This window comes from Eufriesea mexicana, unplaced genomic scaffold (genome assembly GCF_001483705.2).
Source record: "Eufriesea mexicana isolate 0111107269 unplaced genomic scaffold, ASM148370v2 scaffold124, whole genome shotgun sequence".
In the NCBI taxonomy this organism is placed as follows: domain Eukaryota; kingdom Metazoa; phylum Arthropoda; class Insecta; order Hymenoptera; family Apidae; genus Eufriesea; species Eufriesea mexicana.
Genome location: NW_016908357.1, coordinates 1250973 through 1277636, shown reverse-complemented (window position 1 = coordinate 1277636; position 26664 = coordinate 1250973). Strand labels below are relative to the sequence as shown.

The 26664-nt window shown below is 51.1% G+C and overlaps 1 protein-coding gene across 4 annotated transcripts in view; it reads left to right on the top strand.

Moving 5' to 3' along the window:
• The window catches only part of GckIII (Germinal centre kinase III), an 83031-nt gene extending 56709 nt beyond the window's left edge, over window positions 1-26322 (top strand). For 3 of the 4 annotated variants that reach the window (XM_017911282.1, XM_017911281.1, XM_017911283.1), the window contains 9 exons: window positions 13574-13798; window positions 20954-21119; window positions 21290-21447; window positions 21965-22150; window positions 22360-22505; window positions 22583-22865; window positions 23086-23433; window positions 23636-23862; window positions 24077-26322. In XM_017911282.1, the coding sequence (XP_017766771.1) occupies window positions 13574-13798; window positions 20954-21119; window positions 21290-21447; window positions 21965-22150; window positions 22360-22505; window positions 22583-22865; window positions 23086-23433; window positions 23636-23862; window positions 24077-24086 (1749 nt within the window). In that variant the 3' untranslated portion in view covers window positions 24087-26322. Of the gene's footprint in view, window positions 1-5323; window positions 5917-13573; window positions 13799-20953; window positions 21120-21289; window positions 21448-21964; window positions 22151-22359; window positions 22506-22582; window positions 22866-23085; window positions 23434-23635; window positions 23863-24076 lie in introns of those variants that run through there. The other variant, XM_017911280.1, reaches the window with a different exon arrangement.
• The last annotated feature ends 342 nt before the right edge of the window (window positions 26323-26664 follow it).

The window sequence follows — 26664 nt, the reverse complement described above, 5'->3', positions numbered from 1 at the left end:
GTGACCGCGTGGAGGGTAGAAATAAGTAAATAAAACGGCAATGTACCGTTCGTCGGAGCATTGACTCAAATAGCAATTAGAGTGGATACGGATAGATTACTAAACGATCTCTGGTCGCGCGCTGGCCGTCTAGTCGAAGGCTCGAGCGAAAGTCAGTGACCGATATTCTTTTTATCGGCCGATACGCGTATATCGTGCGCCGCGTTATATCCGTGTGCACCGGTGCTGCCGTGTTTGCGTTTCCTTTTTTTCCTTCGTGCCATTAGAACGTTTCCTGCCGCAGGAAATGTAGTTCGAACGCGGAGAACCCGTGTACGAAACGTGTCCTATCGAACGCGGTGGGCTTTCGAGGCTGCTGGCAGTGTTCCGCCAACTATCGCGGCGAACGACGCGATCGATGCGTGGGAAAAAGAGGAGGAAAAAGAGCGGAAAGGGGAAAAACGCGCGGTCGGTGTTGCTCGTTTCGAGAGCTTAACGAAGCACGTTTACGGAAGCGGTGACCAAGCGCCGATAATCGAGCAAACGCGGTTCGCGATGAATCGGCGAGCGTGTATAGGCTCGGCGGATTGCGCGGAAAACCGCTTGCACGCGGTGGTGCATCGTTTCGTAAAGCGCAAGGCAGAGAAAGCGGCGCTTTCCTCGTTCAATTTCCCTCGGTTACGCGTGGATTCGACCGGTCGCTGGGCCGTTGGGAGATGCAGCGGTGGCGGCAGCAGGTGCCGGTAGGCCTCGGATACGAGAAACGTTAATTCTAATCGTAGCAACGCCGACAACGCTTCTCGAGGCGGCACGCTCGACGATACCGTTATGCCAGCTGCCGTTCAAAAGTTACACAAGAAGTTATTGTACGTCGTAATGGGAGCTTCCGTGCGCGTATACCGGCGAGCAGATGCATTCCGCGCTGTTCGTACCGGCGCGAGCCAAAACGAAAAATTTCCGGCATTCGCCGCGCGCATTCCGCCAGTAAAACGCCAGGGATCCCCATCCGCGGGCTGTAAAATGCAGCCGCGCATCGTGAGCGCGTGCTCGCCGTAATGAAAGTCGCTAATTTTTCCTCCCATTTTCCCCGCTTCATCCCCTCTGCACCCCTTCTACGCCATTTCTACGCCATCTCTACGCCGCCTCTACGCCGCTACTATGCCCAAGCGCGTATATACGCCGTAAGCGCGAACGGCACCGTTTCGAAGAATGCCCGAGTTTCGCCCGAGACTCCATTCCGTCTACCGTTTCCTTCTCTCCGCTTAGAAAGGCGTCCGTCTATTCACCTGACGCTCCGTGTACGTACGCGAACTCACCTGTACGCGCGGGCACACCTGTACAGCGCCGGCTGTACGTGGCCGTGTACGCGAAACAGCGATCAAGGGGATTAGGCGGTAGCCACGTTTGCGCGGACGAGCCACGCGCGGCAAAAGCTGGCAGACAGGGCTCGGTTGAAAATTTTTCCGCCTTTTCCGCCTTTTCCGCCTTTTCTCCACTCGCGCTCGCGCCCAGTCCAATCGCGAAAAGCACCTCTTTCTTGCCGCCGCTAGCGACTCGCGATAACGGTACGCGTGACTCGTGCGATTTTCCATTGTACCGCGAAACGTGTCGCTTAATGTCTCCTCCGAGTCGCTGAAGAAACGGAACGATTTTCAGCGGAAAAACCCGTACTTTCTTTCCCAGAAACGTTCAACCGACACTTTTCCTCCGTTGCTAGGCGAGGTTTCTTTCACGGTTTGCTCGATATCGCTCGGGTGACAGTCAAACGGAGGAAGAGCTCGGATCACGCGGAGAAGACCTCCGCGTCTATTAGACGAGGCGTGCGCGTCTGAAACGATCAGAGATCTCGGTTGCAAGGAAAACGCGCGAATTTCACTTTCGAGGAATAGAAATTTATATATCAGACGCTTTTCGTTTCCGCGCGGTTACCAGCGCGTCGTCGGCGATACTAGGCTGCCCTTAGGGACCAGTCCAGAGCTTGTCCGAATGATAAAAGCTTCGCGATCCGTTTTGCCGTTTCTTCCAACCATCCCGCGCCTTCCGCTCCGCCAGGGAAACGCGTTTCACCGCTTTCCGCGAATCAAACCTCGGACACGAGGGATTCCTTTTCCGATTCGACGGTGCACCGTAAAAAGGCAACGCTTGGCAGGGATACGGCCGATCCCACGGCACCTCGCGTACCCTAATAAAGCCACGCTTTCGTATCCGCCTACGCGTCACGATTAACAATTAACGGTCGTCCGACGAATACCAAGGCGGCCAGGAAAGCGCGTGCATCACCTGGACGCACGTGCAACCAGTCGAGCCCCAATTATTCCGAGTAACGGACGACCTAGGAACGTGCGACGTGCGACAGGCACGTGCATTTTAAAGCAACTCGTGACCATTCTCGCGCTCGCCTCGCCTGCTCGATGATGCATCCCTCGAAAAGCCCGATCGATCTGTACACGCCTTGGACGGTAGCCTCGCGTGTACACGCTCGTCGCGGTGTCTTCGTTAGGCAGGCTCGTTTACGAGCTTGTTCGTCGGTTTCGCCGCATGATTAATTCAAAGCAAATGGCGCGATTATCCCTCCCCCCTAGACACGTAACGCATCCTTTCTTTCTGCCTGCGTCCGCGCACTCCCACGTTTTCACTGTTCACGACGGCGACAAAAGCGACGAGGTTTTCGCGATGACGACGACCGAAAACGAGAGTTCCTCTTCGACGCCTGGCCTTTCGCAACTCCGGAAACAATGCGAGAGTAATTAGAACCAGTACACGCTTATCGAAGCTGCCATCTGTTTGCCCCGAGGGGGGTAGTCGTACGAGAGAAGTTCAAAGTCGCCCATCGTCCCGCGAGGATTCCGCGCGTTCGTTTCGACTTTCGACGTATCGGTTTCTACGTGGTCTACCTGGTCCCGGAGACCGTTGCCCCTCCCCCGTCTCTATCGCGAAACACTCGTTAAAGAGTTTAACGGGAAACTTTCGGCCGTGCAAGTTCGCGCGAAACCCGTGTACACCTTATCCGGGGCCCAGCTCGCGCGCTGTGAATAATGCCGAAACGAAAGACGCCTCGGATATACTTTGCGTAATTTACGCGCCGCCGTTACGTAAGTTTACGTAAAGCGAGGTGGATAGGTAGGTACACGTTTGGGCCCCGGATCGCGAGAACTGCGGAGGAACCGACGGAGAGGCGATCGCGCGAAAATCGAGCGGAGGAGGAAAAAGCTTGGAGCCGTAACGAATGACGCGAACGGTCGCGATTGTAAAAGTTGGAAAAAGCGCAACGACCGCAAACGCTTCTTTTCTCTTGGATCGGAGATTATCTCCGGACCCGAGTTAATCACCGTTCGGCTCGGTGATTTAGAGCCGTGGCGAGCATCGATAGTGCAGCGAACTCGATCTTCTACGCATCGGCGTCCGCCGGAAGCTGCCACCCTGAAAATTATTCGAGCGTGTCCGATCGGTTGCGTGATCACGAATGACGCGACGCGTCTATTCTCTAGTCTCGATCGATGAGTCTCGATCGGACGATCTCTTTCGTGCCTCCCTCTCCTCTCCGCACGGCCGACGCAATTTAGGTTAATTCTCCGACGTTGTTGCGAGCTCCCTCGCTGCGTTTCCACTCTCGTGATTAATCATTCCGCCTTTTCTTTTTCTTTTTTTAAATCCATCTCTTTTTCGCCGCGATCAAAGTTTCCCTGTCAACTCGATGCATAGATAACGCGCGATATTTCATCGATCTTCTTTTTCTGCCGCGCGTCGTCCTTTTGGTCCTCCGCGACCTTCGAGATCATTACTCGGACAATCTACGGAGCAGATCGGCAGCGGATGACGTTGATAGATCGAGAACATCGTCGATTCGTTACGCTGAATATTCATCAAGGCGAAACCTCTTTGCTCGGTGAATTTAAATCGAGCAACGAAGGGGTAGCGAGAGGGAGGAAAGATCGAGAAACGAATTCGTGACTTCCCTGAAACGATTCCTGGCGGATCAGGAATACCGATCTTGACCCGCTCGATGAAAGATCGTCTGACTTTTAGGCGACGTCCCTCCCTCCCTCTCTCTCTCTCTCTCTCTTTCTGCTCTTTTTTCCTGGCCATGTTAGCGGTCTTTCGACGGTCGATATTCCGTTCACGTGCCAGTGCAAACAGAAATTCAATCTGATCGTGCCCCGCGCCGAATCTTGCCCCCTGCTGACCCAGATTATTATCTTGGTCGATGCGCTCCTATTTTCATTCGGTTGACCGTGTCGTGTTTGGCACTGAACTTGCACCGTTTTAATTAAATATCAGCCACTTTTGCGACCGGGAATCCGCTCGAACCGGCAAAAATAGTCGCGACACTTTTACGGGCCGTAAACGATCATGCTCGGTCGCAGGGTACGCGCCGTTCGAAGCTGCGCATCGGGCGAGCTTTCGTTAGCGATGCAGGAATTTTGCGCACGGTTTTACGATCGGGTATCTTAGTTCATAGAACGAGGATCGAAGCGACGATAAGTCTGGCTGAAAGCTATTCTCGTAAAACCTAGAATATGTGAGCCGTGCTTGAAGCCGCCGCGCTTTGAGCCGCGCATAAATCTTTTTCCTTTATACGAAACAGAGCCAGCCGCTCTTTTCCTCGGGCTTTGTCTAACTTCTTGCCTCGATAATTCATAGAAAGAAGACAAAAGGCCTCGGCACGACGTAGCCTATTACCCGGTGTCAGCAACGAGAAGACAGCTAGCGTGGAGGGTAAAAGAGGAAGAGAGCTTCGAGGGAAAAGCACGGAACGGGAGAAGATTTTTCGAACGGATAGTTGCTCCAATTTTCCTTTCGCTTTGCATTCGGGAGAACAGAGGCGTGTAGCCTTTTCGAGATCTTGTTCAGGGATCCGGAACCTTCGCGATTAAAGACGAATCTCTGGGGAGAATGGCTGTGAGAGCCACGGAAAATAAGAGGAACGGCGAAGACGTAGTTCCATTTGTTTATGCGGATTTCACGGAGATCCTCCGAGTTTGCCGCTTATCCTCGAGCGGAATAAAAACCGCGGCCAAGCGAATTCTTCGTGTCTCGCGACGCCGTGCGCTGGTATCGCGATATCGCGAAAACGCCGCGACAGCGTTAGTAAAAATAGATGAACCGATATCGATGATAATCTGGGTCAACCGAGAACGAGATTGATCGGGCGAAACCACGACAGAATCGAAATTCAACGCACGACATATCGATAGAACTCGGTAGCTTATAGGTCGAGCCCCGATACAGGGTGAACCACCGGGAGGAGCTTGTTCGAGGCGGCTTCGATTCGATTAAAATCGCGTGACTATTCCTCGTACGAATCCCATGCGAAACGCGGCTGCTCGCCCGCTTCGATTCTTCCTACTTTGACTCCTCGTCTCGTCCACGTCGCACGCGTCCCAGCGACATCCGCGATTCCGCGTTGCTCGTTCTGCCATTCCACCGACCCACGAGAGTCCCGTGTTATCTTATCAAGAGAGCAGGAGAAAAACTGGAGACCAGTTGGCCAAGGTCTGTCGAAGAATAGGGTCTCAAATGCGCAGCGAGGGTTCGAAGAGATTGCAGCAAGGCGTTGGGAACAGCTGCCTCCGCGGAATGTTGACCTAGTGATCGAGCCGCGAGTGTGCTGATTTGACATAACTGCGTGTGGAAAACTGTGGACGAAAAATGCGAAACGGTGGTCAGCCACAGCAGACGGCGGTAATGGCGCCGCCGCACTTGAACGGTTCCGCGCAATTCGTTTCCGGCGGCTACGTCGGCTACGTGCCGCGACAGTCCTGGGGCCAATTCCAAGGGCCCCAGCATCCCAGGAACACGGCCAGGCCTCTGTCTCACCCACCTCCGCCGCCCTCCCGAAGGGAAAGCCAAAGACCCTCTGGCAACGGATCCGCCAACCCTAAGCATACGTCTCTTCCGCATTCCAAGCCCGGCACGCACAGGAGCACGACACCTTCGGTGAGTTCAGAGAGTCGGGAGAGATTTTTCGGAAAGAGGGCCTTGCCTTCGCGTTGGGCACCGACGAAGAGTAGAAAATGGAAAATTATCGATAGCTCGTTAACCACCGGATACGTACATACGTGTACATACGTGGCAGAGAAAGTTGCTCGGGTCGAGGTCGCGCGAGGATAGCTTTGGAATTTGGGAATGTTTGGAAGGTCGGATTAGTCTCGGTCGTGGGAAGGTATGGGGGGGCGTGTTTGTTATGAACTACGAAAGAGACTCGGCAGCGAATTTGTTGTCGAATGGCTCACATTCGACTAGTCTCAGTCCTCGTGAACGGATCGGTCACCGGTGAGAAAAAGCGTAGAAGACGAGCGGCAGAGAAAGAGAAAGGCAAGGAAGCATGAATCTTCTTATGCGTTACGAGTATCTAGAAAAGCACAACGTGGAATACCGTATGAGGCTTAAAGCCATCCGTGAAGGAATGTCACAAAATCTACCCGGTGTCTTCCTCGTATTCGAGATTTCTTTCGGATTTACGAAGCTCGGGAACATGCTCGAGTTACGCTTTATGAAAATGTTTCATGAAAATGGAAATATCTTGGCCAAAATTGTTTCGCAGAGCCTAAATTGAACCTTCGCATTTGGAATCCGATATCGATTATACGTGGAGGTGGTTACTCGTACAATTCGGACCTTGTAATTTTGCTAGCAATTACCTGCCTATTGCAACGGCCAATTGTTAATTAATTCCTCCTCTTCGTTGTAAACTTATGCCGCGAGTAATTAATAATAAGCATGATATCACCGTCAGACACGATTATAAGGTTAATATTATTCTCTCGAGCAACGACGTAACGAGCTTCGAAAAACTAAGTGGACCGGTGGTCATCAAACGAAAATAGCCACGGTAACATTTTTTCGGGTTCGAAATTTTTGCATCTACGTCTGAGAATCTCGTTCAAAGTCCATTTCGTTCCTTTCAAATTCGCTTCGTTACGCGCAGCGCGAGATACAGAGAGGGAGAACGCGCGTCGGTCGAGCAGTCGACTTGGCGCAAAGAGACCAGTTTCCTTCGTGAAACTTTGCTTAACCCTAACCTCAAAGTCCCGTAGGCAACCTGAGACGCGGCGAGATGCTAGAAAGTGGTCTGGGTGTCGCGTTTCGAGCAATTCGATCGAACGCTTCGGAGATGGACTGCCACTGGGAATGGAAAAGAAAAGGAACGGTCCCGCAGTAATTTGCGGTTGAACGAAAACCGACACCGATTCTTCTTATTACCTTTGAATTAAGAAAAAAAAAAAGGAACAATTCGACATTTACAAGTCGAAGATAACTTTTACGCTTCAGGACAATCCGTCGTGAATTTTTTGATAGAATTTGGGATGACAGTGGAGTTAAAAAGGATGGAACGCTAATTATAAAGAGGGAACGCTTTAATAATTGATAACTCGATCGGTGTGTGCTGTACAACGATTGCTTAGAGACTGATTCGTTTGCACAAAGGAATTTGGCCGGCGACCGACACGTACACAATCATGCATTAGTATGTAATAATCAAAAACATTTTAACATCGACGTTATATGTAAGATGTTTCGACATTTTTCTCGGCACGATCGTCAAAATTTATTATCGTTATCATCGTCCTTATCGAACCACAAAGATGGATACCTCGCTATATAAATTTACTTAAAAACTTGTCCCTTTGAAATAATCGTACAGTTCATAGACACTTCGACGTAACTGCTGCCTAGGAAGGAGACGATTCCTCTAGGAAGGACGATTTGCAGGAAATTTGAAACGAGGCAGCTCAAGAGGACGAGTTACGATAGCATTTAGCAGCTCGCAGAGAGCTTGCCGGGGAAGAAAAATCGAGCGCATATTGGGTGAAATGAAAAATACTGGCGGGGTCGGCATCCCGTTTTTTCGACATTTCTCCGCGCGTAATTGGAAAACTGGGTTTCAACAAAGAGAAGACATCGACGAGAGAACGTCTTATAGAGATTATCCCGGTGCACCGAGGAAATACCGGTGTAACAGGATTCTCGAGGACCGTAAGATATCTTGGAGGCTGTGTGCTCCTTTTTTTCTTGCCCCTTTCGTACGAGATCGGCCGAGGCCAGTACAAGGTCGACTCTCGACACCTCAGCTTCGTTTGTATGCCTGGAAAAAGTTTATTTCGGACGACGTAGAATGCGCGTCAGCCGAATTCCGCGCGTGTTTTCGCAGCGGCACGCGCTCGCTCTCGAGATCCGCCGATCTCCGATTTCCCCGGCGCGTTTCCGCGGACGCGACATCGTCGGGGATCGAGGGAATCGTCGCGGCCGAGATGCAATTTCGATCCACCGCGTGCAATGGTCGTGGCATTCCGCGCGTGATTGTCCATATCGTATCGACGCCCGTACGCCGGCATACATAAGTAAACAGCCACGGGTGTGTATCGTACGTAAGTTTCTCGCGAGTAGTATCGTTCTAAGCTAACCAAGGCTCGTGCGCCGCATCGGAAAACGCGTTGAACTTGTATGCCGTTAGATGCTCGAAGTTTGTATTTCAACACGTCCGCGTAGCGAATATTCGTTTAACGCAGCTCGCAGCGCGTGCTGCCTGCTTCTTCGGCTATTAATATTCCGCCGCTTTATTGTTTCTCATATTTATGCATTAACCGCGTGGCCGAAGAAACAGTTATCCGTCTCGCGATATATTCCATCGTCGCTTCTGCCACGGTTTAAAACGCGAATTTCAAGCACGCTCTGTCCCCTCGGCGAAAAGAATTCCAGGCTTCGAGAGACCCGATGCCAGACTGATAAAGTTAGCGATCGAATTACCAACGGCTGACGGAGCTTTCAAGATAATTAGGGGATAACGTAATAATCGGCGAGGCAACTCATTTAGGAGGAATCCAGGGGCTGTATCACAGCCGGTGGTGCGCCGTACTCGCGAATTAAAGCGAACTCTCGCGGAAAAAATACCACCGTTCCTCCTTTCGATTCGGTGGAAAGAGAAAAAGAAGGAAACGAAAAGGAAGAAGAGAAAATAGGAGATCGCGAATGACGTTAACCGAGTTAGTCCGGTATCTGATGCAACGCCAGCGGTATAACGCCGCTTCTCGGGGAATTAGAAACGTGTATCGGAGTTGCGCCTTTTAACGCGCGTTTTGATCCCGTTAGTAGAGCGCGAAGCCGGGATTTATCTTAGGCAAACGCATCTCGCGTCCAAGTCGCCTCTCCACCGTGATTTTCGTTCATTTCGCAGCGGGTCCGCGTGCTCGCACGCGCGATTCGTTTGAGCGCGTAGACGCGGCGAGACACGGACGCGCGTGGTCCACAGCCACGCTCGGAATCACTTGGTCGGGCCCTGAAGTGCCGTTTAAACTTTAATTTCAGCTCCCTCTCGCGCGATAAATTACTCTCGCAACAAACGAGGTCGAACGACACATGGCGCTAACGCACGCTCGTTGAACTACTTTCGAACGTTGAAGTTCACCGAGCTCAGCCTCGGCCAGAATCTTTCCCGTCGCGGCGCCGGCCATTCCCCATGATCGTAAATTGGAATTTTATGGAAATGCCGTTGTAACGGCGTGCCAACGTCACAGAATCTCCTACGATTACCTAACGACCCCGTTAGAAAATCACGTTGGTCCACTTTTACCTGCCGCTTCGTGGAATCAGCGCGGGTTTTTCTTCTCCGGTGTCTCGATTCGATCGCGTTATTAGTCCACACGCTCCCTGCGTGCGTCTATTTACGGCCCTGGCAAAGATCTATCCAGGCTTTCCCGATACTTTGAGAGAAAAAAAGAATGAAAAAAAAAAAAAAAAAAAAAATCGGTCGACACAGCGTGGACAAGGACGCGATTAAAAATATCTCTCGTCACGCGGCGCCTTCCGACCTGGCTCTGTCTGACTAGCCACGGAACCGATCTCCTGTGGGCCGTTACTTTCTCCCGGGTAAGTTAAAGGTCGCTGGTCCCTCCATTTTCATCCCGCTGGACTATATTATTACGTCTCGTTTCACGGGTCGATGATCGCGTAACGCTTCGTGAAAACGCCGCCGAACGTAACGTCGAACGTTTTCCACGACTTTCGCTCGCGCCGACGAAACTCTGGCCGCGCTCCTTCGATCGTCCCCCTGCCCCCCGTGTCCTATGGGACGTTCGTTAACGCGCGATCGATAATTAATTACGTGAAAAGTTTCTTTCTTCCACGCGTTCTCGAGGCCTCTCGTCGCATCGACTGCGAGTTCCGCGAGATTTCCGACGCCGCTCGCCGAGCTGCAGCCGGAACATCGCTCGGTACCCGAGATGCAGTTACACATTGTAATCCCGTGGCGCCGGATTTTGTTTGCCCGTGCTATTATTGCCTATGTTGACTCTGCTGATTGACCCTAGAACGCTTGTCAGGCCGAAATACAAAGCGTTTGCTGGCTGCGCTCGCTATCGTCTCGTCGCACCTTGAGCATTAATACCGAGCTAGTTGCCGGTGTGTTTAGTCGGGCGAAAAACTACGTGTACCGAGTAATCTCCGACTATTCGTAGCTGTATCTTCGATGAAATTCCTTGGCTGGAAAATTCGCTCGAGGAACTGGAATGTTCGAGGTATAGTTTATTAGCGGGGAATAACGCGCGACGGTGCCAGTCATCGATTTCGCGCGTTCCCGAAGACGAATTCCTTGGAAGCTGCGAGTCGACGAGAACCGATAGCTCCGCTGTTGCTAAAATAGACCGGCGATATTGCGAAAGAGCGTAGTAGCGTAAGGAAGTTGGCACCGTTCGCCTCGATGGCCGAAATTCAAGGGTGTATAGATATCGTTTGGTGCCCCGATCTGGCTTTCAGAGCCAGCATCGTCGCGGCGTGAACGCGCCACCTGTCACGAGACTCGGCATCGATTTCTAATTATCGCGTGTCGTTACGATACCCGAATCGTTTCCGCTTAATCGACTCGCGTCTTCGCCTGTTATTTAATCCCTGTACCGTTAAATTCTATACCCGAGCGAAGAAATATTTTATAAACCGTACCTTTCTACCGACGATCGCCGGTCTCTCAGTGAAAACAGTCGGTTCGTCGCGGTATTGTAGGTCAACGCGAATGCTAGTGATTTTATACAATGAGACCGCGGCGTGGAGGCATTAATTACTCGACGGCGGTATCGCTCTGTCAATTATATAACATGGAGCAAAAGCATAACTGGGTTGGCAGCGATGCGAAGCGCAACACGCGCCCCTTTTAACACGAGGTTGCCGAGTAATTCAGTTTTGGGACGGGTAACTTGCCCATCGGAATTCTGGTTAGTCTCACGTAAGCAGAGCAGCGTAACAGAATCAGTGGCAAGTTAGGAACAACAGACACCGTCGTCCCGTTCCGACTTCCTCGCTAATTGTCTGACCACGCACCGATATAATTCACTGCCTACGGCGCGTCTCGCTTCCGAGATCCTTATCGGCTTAATGGGACGAGGGTAGCTTCAAATTTCCCCGCTATCCTTCTCTCTTCTCCCCCAACGATGATCCAAAACCTCCCACGTTTCGATCCCGCGTCCCTTTGCGCGTCTCCGAATTTTCGCTTCGTTTAATCGAAATTTAATCGAAGAAAACGCGCAAGGGAGAGCTCGGATCGCTCGGGGGACATTGTCGATCCCTCGACGCACCAACGAAAGGGTTGGTTAATCTTTCGCGTGCGAGAAACGAGGAAGGTGATCGAGCTTTTGATCCTTCGTCCAGGGAAGATGCGCGAGATTCGCGCACGCGATCGGATCGAAACCGACGAAAGTTTGGTTCGAGACAAATGCGAGAAATACGCTTTCGATGGACTAATCCCAGGCAAAGCTCGGCTCTTCGTCTATCCTTTAATTATGCGGCTATCAGGCGGCGCCATCGGGCTGAGATCTCGAGGAAATCAAGAAGAACCGGTACGCTAAGCTCTCCCTGGCACACGGTGGTGCTGTTCAGCCTCCCTTGTCGGTACTTTAACCACCTACGTGCCGGCTCTCTGTGCCGCTGACACCCGCTAATTATAATTTGCGTCGTGAGTTTCATGCAGTACGCGCGGCGAGCAGACGGGAAAAGGGGCTAAGATGTGCCTGCCTCCTCTCGACTCCATTGCAGAGCAACATCGCGCGAACGCAGTTTCTCTCTTTATCGCTCGTGTTCCCCGGTGGTCGTCCGTGGAACAACGTATAAGCGATTTTCCCTCCTTTCCCGTGTCTCGTACGCCGCCGTTTTTCATCTTGCCTCTTGGCACCGGGAAACGCAGTCGGGAGTCGGCCCTAATCGCCGCAACGACAGTAGTCCACGCCGAGGGAAAAAGGCAAGAAATCGAGGCCGTTCGAACTTGCTCGAAACTACTTATTCCTCCTTGCCACCCCTCGTCTCTTGCCCTCTCCGCCCTCTCGCCTCCTCCGTTCTTTCCTCCCTTCCGAACTTTACTCCTTCCTTTTTCCCTGCGCCTTCGTTTCTTCCTTGTTTTCGAGGCAATTGATTTCGTTGCGAGATGTTCCTCGGCGCGAGACGTGATTGGAAAGCCGGAGACGCGAGATAGGGCAGATGGAGATCGCAGGGAGACGAGGACGCTGAATGCTGAGAGACGTTCGGATCGAGCTTCGGAGGCGACGGCGGCCTTTCGCGAATAAATTTCTCTCGCGAGATCGCGCGTATCGCGCGCTGAAATTAATATACGACGAGAGAATGCGTCCCGTGGGTTATTCCGCTTCCGTGGAACGGGAAAAATTTCGTCGAGTCGCGAGATGAAAGCGGCGATAAACAGACGCACGCGCTCCTCTATTTTCCTCCCTTTTTAAAATCCGCTCACGCCGGTGTATTTGTAAGGTGCGCGCGTGGAAAGTCACGTAGATAAAAAGCTCGCATCACAGAGGCCAGATTGGAGATAGAAAGGGACGGGCGGGGGCGGGCGGAGGGGTTGGCGAAGGGTGGAAAAGCCGCGACAGACGGCCGGTAAAATGCGGGAAATCTGCTTTGCAAATTTTCTCATACGGCCCGCGCATTCGCCAACGTTCGAGAGCGTTTCGACGCCTCGATGAATTTACGGGGTATCGATTTTATTCCCGCGCTTTTAGCGTACTCCTTTCCGTCCGACGACCCATGACTTTCTTCCCATATGCTCTCGCCATGCTGGTTGATTGGCTCGTCCTCGAAGTCTTCTTCGCCGAGACGATCGGCATGCGTCGTACGTCGAGGAAGATGGTAGCTATCCGAATCATCGCGAACGCGGCTAAATCGGACCGGGTCGATCGATTACTCGATGATACATGGCACACGCGTTTCTCCGCCATCCGCTATGACATCGCGTGTCATCGGCTAGAAAGGAGCCAAGGCGAACTGCATTTCTCAGCGACGTAACTGCATTCTTTAGCTTTCGAAGGACGCGCGGTTAAAGAAAGTCCCACGTGGGTCTTCTCTGTGAATCTTTGATCCCCTCGAGGACGACGTCCAGTGGCGTGATTCTACCTCGGGGCACTTCGAGCCGTTGCGAAACGTATCAAAACTGCCGCAATCGCGAAGCCAGGCCTGCGTAAAGTCCGTTGCAACTTTCGCCATTGCGGTAGCCTGATCTCCGCGAAATTTGCCAAAAAGCCGAGCCACCGAGCATACGCGGTGCATGCTTCGCGTGTGAGAACGCGTACGTGACAGTGCTCGGCTAACGGAGAGTCGTTTGTTGCAGAAGGTGGACCCCGAGCTGATATTCACGAAACAAGAACGAATCGGGAAGGGTAGTTTCGGCGAGGTGTTCAAAGGCATCGACAATAGGTCTCAGCAGGTTGTCGCCATCAAGATCATCGATCTCGAGGAGGCGGAGGATGAAATCGAGGATATCCAGCAGGAGATCATGGTGCTGTCTCAGTGCGACAGCCCGTACGTCACCAAGTATTACGGGTCCTATCTCAAGGTGAGCCGCGTGCTTTTTTTTAATCCTTTCGAATTTTAATTTCCGTCTCGATAAACGCGGCGCGACTCGATACGCCCGTGTCGTAATTGAAAATGAGAGGAGTGGGAACCGTAGGCGATTTACACGGGTACTTTGGATAATCAGAGTCCGCCGATGCGTGTTCGCCGGAGAACAAATTACCGTGATCGGGTTCGCTCGTGTCGCGCGTAAAAAGCTGTGTCCAGTGAATTGCGGGTTGCCGTGGACGAAAAATTTACAGCGAACCACGCCTTTCCGTCGCCGTTCCGATTCGATGAATTTCCACGATATTTTCGGAGGTGTTGCGAGAACGGAACCCTTTTTGCTCCGCTATTACCAACACTCGCCCGATACGCCCCCGTCATTTTTCATACGCGAAGAATGGAAAGGGCTTGACGCTCGGTTAACCATCGCTTCCGGCTGGACAGTGTCGCACAGACGCTTCCGCTTCCTGCGGCCGCACCGACGTGCTCGCTCGAAAGTATCGAGAAATAAAATTGCATCCAGTGACACGGTTCTAACGTTACCTCGTGCCGTTTTCTTCCGCACTTTCGATCCAGATCTCCGGTTTCTGTCCGCGGAAAATTCCGTCGAAGAAAAAGACTGTCCCGGTGGAAAATTCGACTCGTTCCACCACGCGATCGACGAAGACCAAGTTCCACGGCGAACCTGTACGCGTTTGGCCGCTTTACGAGTTCACGAATAGCATCGGTCGCTGGACGATGCAACAAAAGCAGCAAGCCTGAACGCGCCTCGTCGAGACCGGTCGAAAACGTGTCGAGAATCCCGCGGAATGCGTTTTCATGGTTCACCAGGTTCCTCTGTAGAACGGGGCCTCGGGTAGACGCGTTCTCGCGTGATCGAGCAATTTTTCCACCGGTCTTCGACTTCCTGCCAACCGACGACTTCTCGTACGACTCCGGAATCTTCTTTCTCGAGACTCTGCGTCGCTACCCGCGGCGTATTTCGATCGAAGCATCGAAGAGGTAACCAACGACCGCTAATGACCGTTTCGCGCGGTCATTAAGGGAAGATTCTTGGCCGAGCTTAATGTCGGACATGGCTTCGTTTCGTGGGTAATCGTCTTAATTTTCCGCTTCTCGAGCGCGGAAATGAAGGGAACTCGCGCGTCCCTCTAATCCGTTTCCTCGTTTTCCGAACTCCCAGCGGCGAATCGGAGCTGCTTGTTTCTACCCTTGTCTCGCAATTAACGCTACTCCCTCTCGTCGCCGTCGCGGAGGATAACGATCGTTTCGATTCATTCCGCCCCGGATTTAATCGTCGATACGTTGGCCCAATGGAGCCAAATCATGCATAACCATGCAGCCCTGAATCGCTCGGTCGAGCTTGGTCGATCGTGACCGGTATCGAATCCGCGGAAAGAAATTTCCCGGCCAATCGGCGCGAACGCGGAACGAAGATTTAGATCGGCGAGCCTACGACGATCGAATTTCTCTCTCGATTCGCGTTTCCTGCGCTTTATACGGTTAACCGATCGCGAAGCGGAACACGACGCGTTAGCCGGTGGATCCCGCGGAATTGTCGGCTATCCGGGGAAGATTACGGCGTTACGTCAGGCGCGAAATACGTCTTCGATATCGGCTTTTCGAGAATCGCGACGTGTCGCGGTAATAACGGCGTTAAACCGATCCTCGGCCGTGTGTCGCGTACGATTATATCCCACGGCACGCGGCTATTGTGCCGCCATTAATCACAGCCGTGCGCACAAAAGGATCCTCCATCCTCCGCAATCTCATTCCCGATACCTATTCTCCATCGATGCCACGGAAAGAGACGCGGAGGAAAGAGAAAAAGAGAGGGAGAGCGAACAAAAGCAACGGCCTCTTCCGGAGATTTCTTCACGCTCGCCTACGAGATTTCATTTTCCACTGGGTCCCCTCTTTCGCTCCTTCGCACCTGAGCATCTCTTATTTTCCTTTCCCTCTCTTCGCTGCTTCTTCTTTTCTCGTCTCCACCCGTCGCGAACAATACCAAGAACCGATGACACATCCGTGATAATTGTCAGCCCGAAAAAACTCACGCGATACCTACGCGGACATTTACGTGCCTGATGTCATCGCGCAATGGACGCATCCGTCCCTCTCTGGCTCGCTTTCCTGCCCTGCTCCGTCTCTCGAGATCTTCCTCCGTGTCGCAGCTGCTGTTAATTTGACCAGCTTGGTCAACGACGGCTATCGGTCTCCAGAAGCGCTTCTTCCCGACGACTGAATCGCGATAATCGCGATAATCGCGACCCACGAGCGCTTTTCGCGTTTATCCCGCTCAGAGATCCGCGTAAACCGCGAATATCGATTGCAACCCTCTCCGTCAGCCTAATGGGCTAAGGGTTAATTCGGGTAGTCGCGTGGGCTAGGCGAAGAAAGGCGGCAGCTGAATGAAAGGCGGTATTTTCTGCGGGTTTACAAGGCGTAGCCGCGAGTTTTGCTGGTTGCGGGCGCCGCGACGCGTCTGGTTTCGAAATCGCGGACCCGAGAGGTGTCTGGAATGCGGGATTTTTCAGCAGCAGACGAGAAAAACGCGCGAGAGACGTATTTCGACCGGGTGGGTAGGTCGAGGCGAGCAATAACAGTCATCGTACTTGGGCGACACTCCTTAACGTTTCTCAATCCGGATGCATCGAGGATGATGAGGGGCGTCTCGTCGTTCTCCCTGCCTTCGCGCCGGTTTTCCTCTCTTCCTCTCCTTCTCTCTCCACGGTCGGATTATTATTGTTCCCTCTCGAGTAATTACAAAACCATTCGGAATCGTCGATCGAGTATTTTTCGAGTTCCCGTAACCCTCGGTCATCGGATTTAATTGTCCCCGCCTGTGCTGCCCGACTCGCGTTCCCCGTTCTTCGTTCGCTCTCGTCTTTCCTTCGAAAATAATTAATTTCTCCCCGTCGGAAAATCCAGTTCGTTTTTCCCCAGTCGATTCGGGGGAGAATCTTGTGGCGAGTTTGCGCGATTCGAATATCGGCACTGGCATCTAAGCGTCGAGAATCCTGCTGCATTCCCTACTGGCGCCTTTCTTCTCCATTATGCTCGGTTCATTGTTTCTCGAACAAAAGACGATTCTCCGTGGCGCGTACTTACGACGAGCTCAGACTGGAACGAGCATCTCAGATTTTATGAATGAATAAATCTAATTGGACGCTTATTACGCGGCCGTTCGGCCTCGAACGCTAAATTGCCGGCCTTTTAACCAAATTGCGATCCGTTCGTCCTTGTCTTTTTTAATCATCGATTGCCTCGTCCTTCCGCTCGTCCTTCCGCTCGTCCTTCCGCTCGTCCTTCCGACGCGAGTATCGCCCGACTCCTTCGGCTCCGCGATCTTCCGAGCCCCGCGGAAATCTCGCGACGGAGGAGCCAGGCTATGTGGGTTAAGCGGATCGTCGATACGAATAGGTGGTCCCGGTAGTTTCCTTTTAAAGGCTCACGGGGAAAATTAATAACCGCGATCCACTCGAGCACACAGGCGTGGAAAAAAAACCGCGAGCGTCGAAGAGGATGACTTTATGTAACGCTCCGTCATTCCTCGCGACCAAGCCTCTATTATTAGCCGACCAATTTTCTAATGGCTCCGATTTGCCTGATTCGACGACGATCCGAGAATAAGCCGCGTCGCGCCGCGCCTAGACTCCAAACAGCCGCGAATTTCTTTTCCGCTCCACTCTCCGAGGCATGGCCCTTCTCGGCTTCCTAGTTTCGCGGCAATTACCTCTAATTGACGGCCCACTGAAATTGTCCGCTTTCACTGCGGCGGCACCGGCCGGTATTGACAGCCATCCAGTTAATTCCACGTTTCTTTCCTCCTCCGTCCACCTCCCACATCCTTTATGCAAAATCTCCACGCTGGTTCCGCAGGCTCTTCTGCCAGCTCCGATTACCACCGAGGACGATGCGCGTTATCGGGTCAGTGGTGAGAAATAATCTATCACCCGGCTAGATCCCTGACCCAATCCGCCGCGTGATAAAATCGGGGTTTAGAGGAAATTCCACGCTCGGGGAAGCGATACCGACACCCACGAGGATTCCGAGGAGAATAATCTAAACGAGAGTATCTAGCCTCCCGAGGAAGGATAAATTGCAGCAGTAAAAAATAACGCGAGGATAGCGCAGTGGGAATTCCAACGATAAGGTAGTGGCCCAAGGCCTCGAAAAAGAGCACCAGGAGAACGTTGTGGTAGGTAATTTCGATGATTCGACGAAAATTTTTGTTTATTCCAAGGAAAATGGATTTATCCGTTTTGTGCCGTGGCCAGAGTAACAGGGGAGGGATTGGCGAGGGTGCGAGGGATTGGCGGGTGAAAGGTTGGAAGATATTCTCGCGCGTTGCTATTATTTATCGGCAATTAATCGCGCGTTTTTCTCGGATTAATGAAACGGCGAATGAAGGAGGGCAGATTCGACTGGAACATCGCGCGAGCGAAGATTAATTCCGTCGCATCGTTCATCACTGCCACCGGCACGCCTGCCGTTTTGCAAAACGCAGGAACAAAAGGACACGCGCGATAGAGAGAAGCAAAATCGGCCATTAATCACACGTTTGTCCAGCGTTCTTTCGCTTCTTCACAACGACACTCGCGTTTGCACGCGGCTGCCATCCCTTTCTCTCCTGCGCCCCCTTTCTTCCTCCTCGTTCATCGATGCGACAGACTGGAAATCGCGCAATATTTGCGCCACTGTGCTTCTTGTTGCGTTTGTTTCAACCTGCACCCTCCGCCAGCTGCCTTCTGTCGGTGCAGGTTGGACGCGATTGAAAGGCAGTCAATCGTTCTCGCGATGGGAATTTACATACGCGCCGCCCCATTCCGTCGTGTTCCACGTTTACTTTAATTCCTCGTTATCCCGTGGAAATTTTAATTGTCGCGCGGGGAAGACTCGAGGGTGGCGCCACGAAGGATTAGGCCCGACAAATTCGTTCGTTTATCAGGTGTCGCTTATTTTTATTCACACCGCTTGCAGCGTTTCTCGAGAGCGTCTGAATGCGAGATTCCAGACGTGACACACTCGTGACGCGGCTGTTTTTAACGCGAGGCGACATTCATTAAACTGAAAAGCATTTTTTGCTTCCTCCTTTTTTTCCTCCTCTTCTTTTCTTTTCTTTTTCTCTTTTTCTACCTTTTGTTTCCCTCATTCAGCAACCATCCCTATCCGCGAGGCAAAAGAATCGCGAGAATAACTGCGCGAAGCGAAAGCGACGAACGAAAAACGCCACGGGCAACTATAGGATTAACGTCCTATTTTGTTTTAATCGCTCGCGCCGGTTTATCGGTGCCTCTTTTATCGCGGCTCTCCGCGTCTGCCTGAGATAAACTTGAAATGCCCGCGCTGACAGATGATCGCAACTTTCTTCCGAACGAGCGAACCCGGCGCGCTCGTTCCCGCCAGCCGAGCCTGCCATTTTATTTCAACGGTGGTTCGCTCTTTCATCGAGACCGTCGTAATTAATCTCCACTCGATGATGCTTCTTAATTAAAAGCGTCTTCGCGACATCCGCGACGGAGAGGACCATCGCATTCTTCCCCGCGGAAAATAATCGAAACGGAACGAGGAAGAAGAGAGCGGTACGCTACCCTCGGCCTGACACGCGTAACGCTCGAGCGAAATCCTTTGGCGCAAAAAGAACAAGAATGGCCGGCTGGCAAAGTGAAATCCTAGAAAAGCATCGTAACACCTTCCTCCTCGTGCCTCGCATTTACCTCCCTCGTCCCTTTTTCGGTCCTCGAGGCGAACGCGCGGGTGGAAGAAGGAAAAAGTGTCTGCCCGGATAGGGGAATGATTTAGCAACCCCTCGTTTCGCGTCTGCAGAAGTGGCCTGGTTGAAAACCAGGTTGAACGAACCCTCGCGAACCTGGCCACCTACGTTGACGTGGATCTACATGAGAATAAACGCAACCGGCCGGCGTTGCACCTCCTCGCCGTAGGACGATGATAAATGGTGCCATTTTATGGGCTTACCCCGTACCATGAATGTAGGGCCCCTAGTCGAACTGGACACTCCGTGCTTACTACGTGAAAATTATACCCCATAAAGTGTCGGCTGCTGTCAACCTCGTCATCCTGCCTGACGACTGAAACACGATCGAGGAAATCTTCCCAAGTACACCCAGAAGACGTTCTCGCGTCGCCTTTCTTTCTTCCACCGCGTGATTTATAGTCTCGATACTTTACCTCCGAGTCTACCTAGAATCCTAATGGATTTCCGTTGCAAATTCTTCCAAGGCATCGTAACACGCAGCGCGATAATCTTCCCTCAGCGTATTCCACCCGGCCAACGATGCCCCTGCTCGCGATACTCTGCCAGGATCATGTCGGGGCTCGACCGACGCATCGACCGATAAAAAGATCGCATCGATCTCTCCACCGATGAATCGATGAATCCGACGAACCGTTGATCTGTCTCCGCCACGTGGTTACCTTGACTATCATTTTTTCCATCGCTCGGGGAGATGATCGAGCACAGTTATATACACCGAGTCATCATCCTGTCCTCGTGTCTCGATCCCGCTTGCTTAATGACTCCTTCACAAGCCGGTGACCAAAGAGCGCGAATCTTGAACATCCTTGTGCAAGCCACTGATTAATCTGTCGATTACGAGCATGCGATTATCGGATAACCAATGAATCATCCTTACACCGGTGCACAAGCCTAGAAGCACAGTGATTGGACATCGATGTCGGGTATAATTATCGATGAAGGCGCGGTCGCCGCCGACACGACGCGTTACGGCAACAAAAATTACCGTTACTAATGAAGATGCATCGTTTGCACACAGCGTACGTGGCTTTCGAAAGCTCTGCTACCGTCGGCTGGCCTTTAATCCGCCACGCGAAACTATGAGAACCGAGGCGCCTTCAAGGTCGTCTTTTACCAAAAATAAAGTACCCTCGTCGAGCACGGAAACGTCTATTTCCGCTAATTGGCTTCGTCCCCAGTTTCTTCGTTTCTTCATTAACGGATCCGCGAAATATACTCGCGCGTCTGTCTCTCAGACGTCTCTCGAGGATCCTATTAGCCCCGAGGTTCGAGAGGGTAAATTAGTGGACGATTTCGAGGACGTATCGGCGATGTTTCCGCTGCGCGGAGAGGTTATGGATGTTTCGTACAGCGTGGATCTTTCTCTGTTTGCAGGGAACGAAACTATGGATTATCATGGAGTACTTGGGTGGCGGCTCAGCCCTGGACTTGATGAAGGCCGGTAACTTCGAGGAAATGCACATCGCGGTGATATTGCGCGAGGTGCTGAAAGGGCTGGATTATCTTCACAGCGAACGGAAGCTTCATCGCGATATTAAAGGTTGGTTCGTTTGCCGGCCGACCGGAAAGAGAAAAGCCAAAGAGGAGAATTAATCCGTTTGAAAATTAATTTCGACCTTTCGTATGAAGGAGGAATAGTCGCATCGCGAGGCAACCGCGACGAAATGTCTCGCTACCTTTGCTAACTTATGGTTGTTGTCTGTTTTAAAGCCGCAAACGTTTTATTGAGCGAAATGGGCGACGTTAAATTAGCCGACTTCGGTGTGGCCGGACAGCTGACCAACACGACCAGCAAACGGAACACTTTTGTCGGCACGCCGTTCTGGATGGCACCGGAAGTCATCAAGCAGGCCTCCTACGATTCCAAGGTAATCACGCGAAACCACGAAAAGCGACGATATTCCGCAATTGCCGGTATATTTTTCATCTCGCTGTTTCTCCTACTCGAGGCCATTGCTCGCAGGTTATAGTCCGGTCACGTATCCCGGGAGATTTAATTTTATTACCTGCCTTTCTGACTTTCCGTCCCTAGGTTCAACATGGTTACCTTGTTTACCTCTTTGCGGCCTCTCCTGCAAACTTTAATCTCCCTTCTCTCTATCCGTACACTCTCCGTGCTGAAAAAATCACACACCGGAAGATCCGGCTATTTTCCTAGCATTTCTTCCCGACCTTTCTTCCCCGGTCGAGAAGAAGATCGATCGTTGAATTAACGCGAGTTTACCTTCGAGAGACCGTAGTAGAACGGCTGTCCGTTTTCCTTCCGCTGCCTTCGCGGCAGTCACGGAAGGCGATATATCTGGAAGATGCAAGGAACGGTCACGTTGTAATTATCGCGTGATTAGCACCTCGCGAGTCGTAAAGCGGAGAACGCTTGTTCCGCAGGCTGACATTTGGTCGCTGGGCATCACCGCGATCGAGTTGGCCAAGGGAGAACCGCCGAACAGCGAGCTACATCCCATGAGGGTACTGTTTCTCATACCCAAGAACAATCCGCCCCAGCTAACCGGAAATTATACGAAGCAATTCAAGGAATTCGTCGAGGCCTGCCTGAACAAGGACCCCGAAAACGTGAGTTGATTTTCATGCAACGCGAGCTGCACGCGCGTATCGCTGTGCTAATTTCCGAGCTACCAGCACGTACCTTCTAAAGAATCTTCGTTACACTCGGAATTCTTGCGGGCAGTTTGCGTTCGCGGGTAGATTCAGCCGTCAGTAGTCGGACGCATTCTCGTTATACCTCATCCCGTAATTACTGTTTCCGTTTTTCCATTTTCCAGAGGCCAACGGCGAAAGAACTGCTAAAGTTCCAGTTCATCAGGAAGGCGAAGAAAAACTCGTACCTGATCGACCTCATAGACCGATACAAGAAGTGGAAGTCGCAACGCAGCGAGGAATCCGAAACGGAGAGCGAAAATTCGGACTCGTGAGTATCCATGCCGATGAATAAGAATGTTCGGCAAGATTTCTGAGAAATAACGTCGATTGGCTGGTGGATTACAGGGAGGAGTCGAAGCAAGACAGCGACATGGACGAACCATGGATAATGACCGTAAAAGGACCGCACGGGATGAAAGGTCCCGTGATGCCTATGCTACCGCTGGATGAGCAGCCAACCTCGTTGACCCTCACACACACGCCGAATCACAGATCCACGAATCACAATCAGCAAACGAAGCCGCACGCGAACGGTGCCTCGAGATCTCCGCCAAAGGATTCCACGTTGAATCATTACAGGAGCGAGTCGAGGGACTCGGTACGCGATGGCCAAGCGAAGCATACGCCGGTGAGTGTGGAATTTCGCAAAATCGTAATTAAATCCGATACCGGGGAAAAGAGCTTTGACGCGTTAAAGAACCGGGGCACGGAAGATTGCCGGGATTCAGAGCTCTGTACCGACGGATTCGTTTCACCGGCTCGAGAAAGGATCCCGTCGGATGCGAGACGAAATCGCCTCGAGTGATGACTGTTTTTTAATATCGCTGGAATTTAATCGTGTCTTTCAGTCCCGACCGCACGAGGCTGCGCCACCGCCGCCCGTGGACACGCGAGAGAAACGAGAGGACCGAGATTACCGGGACTTCAATCGGGATTCCTCGTTGAGGGAATTGAAGGAGATGCGTGATAGCAGAGATAGCAGAGACAGGGAACGGGACAGAGAAGGGCGAGAGAGGGACAGAGAGAGGGAAAGGGAGTTCAGCGCGAAGGAGAAGAGGAACAGTAAACCAGACGTACCTGTCGTACCTATGGTGGACCATAGGCCCGGTGAAGACAAACAGAGAAGGAGCTCGCAGGAATTAAAGCATCCGCGAAGCGCAGCTCTTTCCGGTGTTGTTTTACCTCTCCTTTCCGAGGTAAATGTTTTCTCTGTAGGCGAGCATCGAGTGTTTCCCGTTGTTCTTTCAGCTGTAGCGGAAACGTAGGGAAAATGCTAGAGAAAAATGTGTCCTAGATATTACCGATTCGAGTTTCGTTTCTTTTTCCTACGGCAGGATCACTCGCGCACGCGCCAAGATGCAAAAATTTAGCCTTTGTTTTGCTTCTATTGTATCGCAGCTTCAACGGAAGCATCAATATTCGGCAAGAGACAATAATGGCGAGGGCGGAAGCGGCATTGGCAAGAACGGAGGCGCGATAGAAGAACTGCGCAATGCGTTCGAGACTGCGGAACGTACTTCGCCAGGAATGACCGAGGCCCTTATCAGGGAACTCCTCAAGTCTTTACTTCCTGCCAATCACTCGGAAGGTTGTCTGTTTATGCTGATGGAAAAAGTGATCCTAAGGTAATCGTCCAACTTTCCTCCTTTCTTTTCTCATCTTTCCTCATCGAGCATTCTCTTCCGCTTCATGGGGAATCGCGCAATTTGCCCGTGTTCAATTTTTCCTTTTGCCATTATTTATCGTCGCGGTATTCTTAAACCAATGCGACCATTAGTCTCAGCTTTCCGCTTGCATCGTCCACTATTCATCGGAGTATGAAGTTGTACTTTTTTCCAGGGATACGTAGGGACGCGAGAGGGCGAGGGTTCGCAAGAGATTGTGGTCCGAAAACATCCTGACGTTGTAACGATTCGTTATTTCTCGTTTATCAGAGTTATTATTCCGTACGATGCCGGTATGTTGTTGACGATTACCGGATCCGAACGTGAGAGGAGAGTAGAAGAAGAACGTCGCTGCAACGGCCCGGACATTTTTCCCTTTCCGTCTGCAGAGACTAGTTTCGACGACAAAGCTCGATCAAATTGTAACTTTTATCCGATTATCCCATCTCCACATGTCCAATTCAAACGCGAAGTGCTCGTTAGATAGTGAGATGAAATATTATATAGCGACATTTTTCCGCGTGAAATTAACACATTTTAAGAGCGATAAATATCGACTTTTCCGTTCGAGACAAAGCAGAAGTTAGAGATTTATCTACTACAGTATAAAAAGAAAAAATAGAAAAAAAAAAAATGAAAAAAAAAAGAAAAAAAGAAAATTATACCATCCAATTGCCCTCGCGCGAGGGTGGCAGTTACCGTTAACTCTTAAAAAGATATTAGTCCTCACCCCCCTCGTTAAAAGTTAGTATTTGGAAAAAATTAAGCGAGATAAAAAAAAAAGAAATGGAGCAAGAAAAATGTAGGAGATAGTTGAGAAATATTTTTGCAAATCGTGCAACCACCCGTTCAGGATTCTTTGTACGTTCTTCGTGTTCGGTATCGACGCAACCATAAAGAGCGGATGATATAGCGTAGGTACAACCGTGGTTCGATGGATGGTGAAAGGGTATTCGTTGAAGGGATCTTGCCTCATTGTAGATACGTCCGGAACATGCACTATCATCACGATTTTACTAACCGTTCCGAATCGCAGCGAATCCTTCGGGCGAATTCGCGTTCGGGAATGGCGCTTTTAGCGGACAGTAATTCGAAGATATTTATTTTAACCGGAGAGTTCAGTCCAGACAGAGAGTTTAAGGTTAGCGGAAGAAACGAGCTGCCCTTCGAATGAATGCCTTCCCGTTGCTTCCCGCGTTAGTGCACGTTTCGGATTCAGTAAAGAAAATCGAAAGAAGGGAGTGTGGTGCCTCTATGCCGGAGGCTTTGTAAATATGTATGTAGCACGATAAGATAGTCTTATTGTTCTAATGATCGACGTCTCTGCCAGTCGGTTGCGCAGCTCCGTAACGCGATCCTGTTTTACCCTGATATTTCTAGTACTATTTTCCGTAATCAACGCGAAGCTGAGAGAAAAAGAGAGAGAGAGAGAGAGAGAGAGAGTGTGAGAGAGAGTGAGAGAAAACAAGGGTGAAAAATCATGCGTTTATGACTGACGTCCGAAGCGTACCCGGTTCAGGAGAAATAACGATGTAAGCGATATTCGTCGAGTAGTTCATGCGAGGTGGTAGCGCGCGAACCACGCGAAAAATGTGCTTTCTTTTCCTCGAGCTAGAGTTCTTCCACTAGTTTCGCCCGGGTAGAGTTCTTAGTCGAGCCGTTCCACGATCGAGCCTGAGCTGTGATAACTTCCGCGGGACGTCGGCACTTAATCCACGTTGTTTGTAAACTAATGTATTTTATAAAGTATATTATATAGAAAAAGAAAAAGGGAGGATGCACGAAGAGATTCCTCGTAACGATCGGATAGAGAAGAGAAGTATAACAAACGAGAGGCAGTCTTGTTACGCAGGATGGTCGCAAACGAAACTTTCTGCGGAACGTTCGCGTGCTATCCTGCATCGTGGAAGATTGAAGCGGAGAAAACGCAAGAGGGTGATAGAGTGCGAGAGAGGGAGAGAGTGAGACAGAGCAAGAGGACGCGCGTGTGTGTGGAAAGAAGAGTGAGTAAGAGAAGAGAGAAATGATATGAGAAAAAAGAAAAACCGAAAAGAAACGAAAAAAATCTTTAGCATTGCGCGAAGGTGGAACTAGCGTAAAGTTATAACGAGAACATAGTATTAATTACCAGGAAGTCGTGCTGAAAACGAGAGGCGACAGAGAGAGACCTAACTATCGTAAGCCCGCAATACAATATCACGTAGTTGCGTTTTATTCCAGTCAGCGAGGCGGTCAATGGGAGAGAGCCGTGAACTCCTACGATTATTATTATAATATTGCCGACGACCACGACAACCACGACAACCACGACGATCACGACTACGACCACGACCACGACGAACGAGATAATTGTTAGTACACCGACACCTCTGATCTCCGCTCTACCGCACCCCTTTTGTTCTCTCTTTTCCGACTCGTTCTCCTGCCGCCTGTAATATTTCTTTCTTTTTCATTACTATTTTTTGTTTCTAGACCGAGATAAAAGTGGAGAAGACACGACACACAGAAATACGTAGAAGGATTTTACTATTCTTTAGTTGAATTACATTAGTTGATATCGCTACACTCTACTGTTAATATTACGGATTTGTTCGTCTTATTGTTGTTTCACCGTTGGGTTAGGTTTCCTTTTCGATGACTTTTACGACGGTCGCTACCCCAGTCATCCTCATAAAGCTGCCATAAACGCTTACCGGCTACGCTCTAATAAAGAACTCAGAAAACTCGAAAGGTTTCAACGAATTATCTTCCCGTATCTCTTCT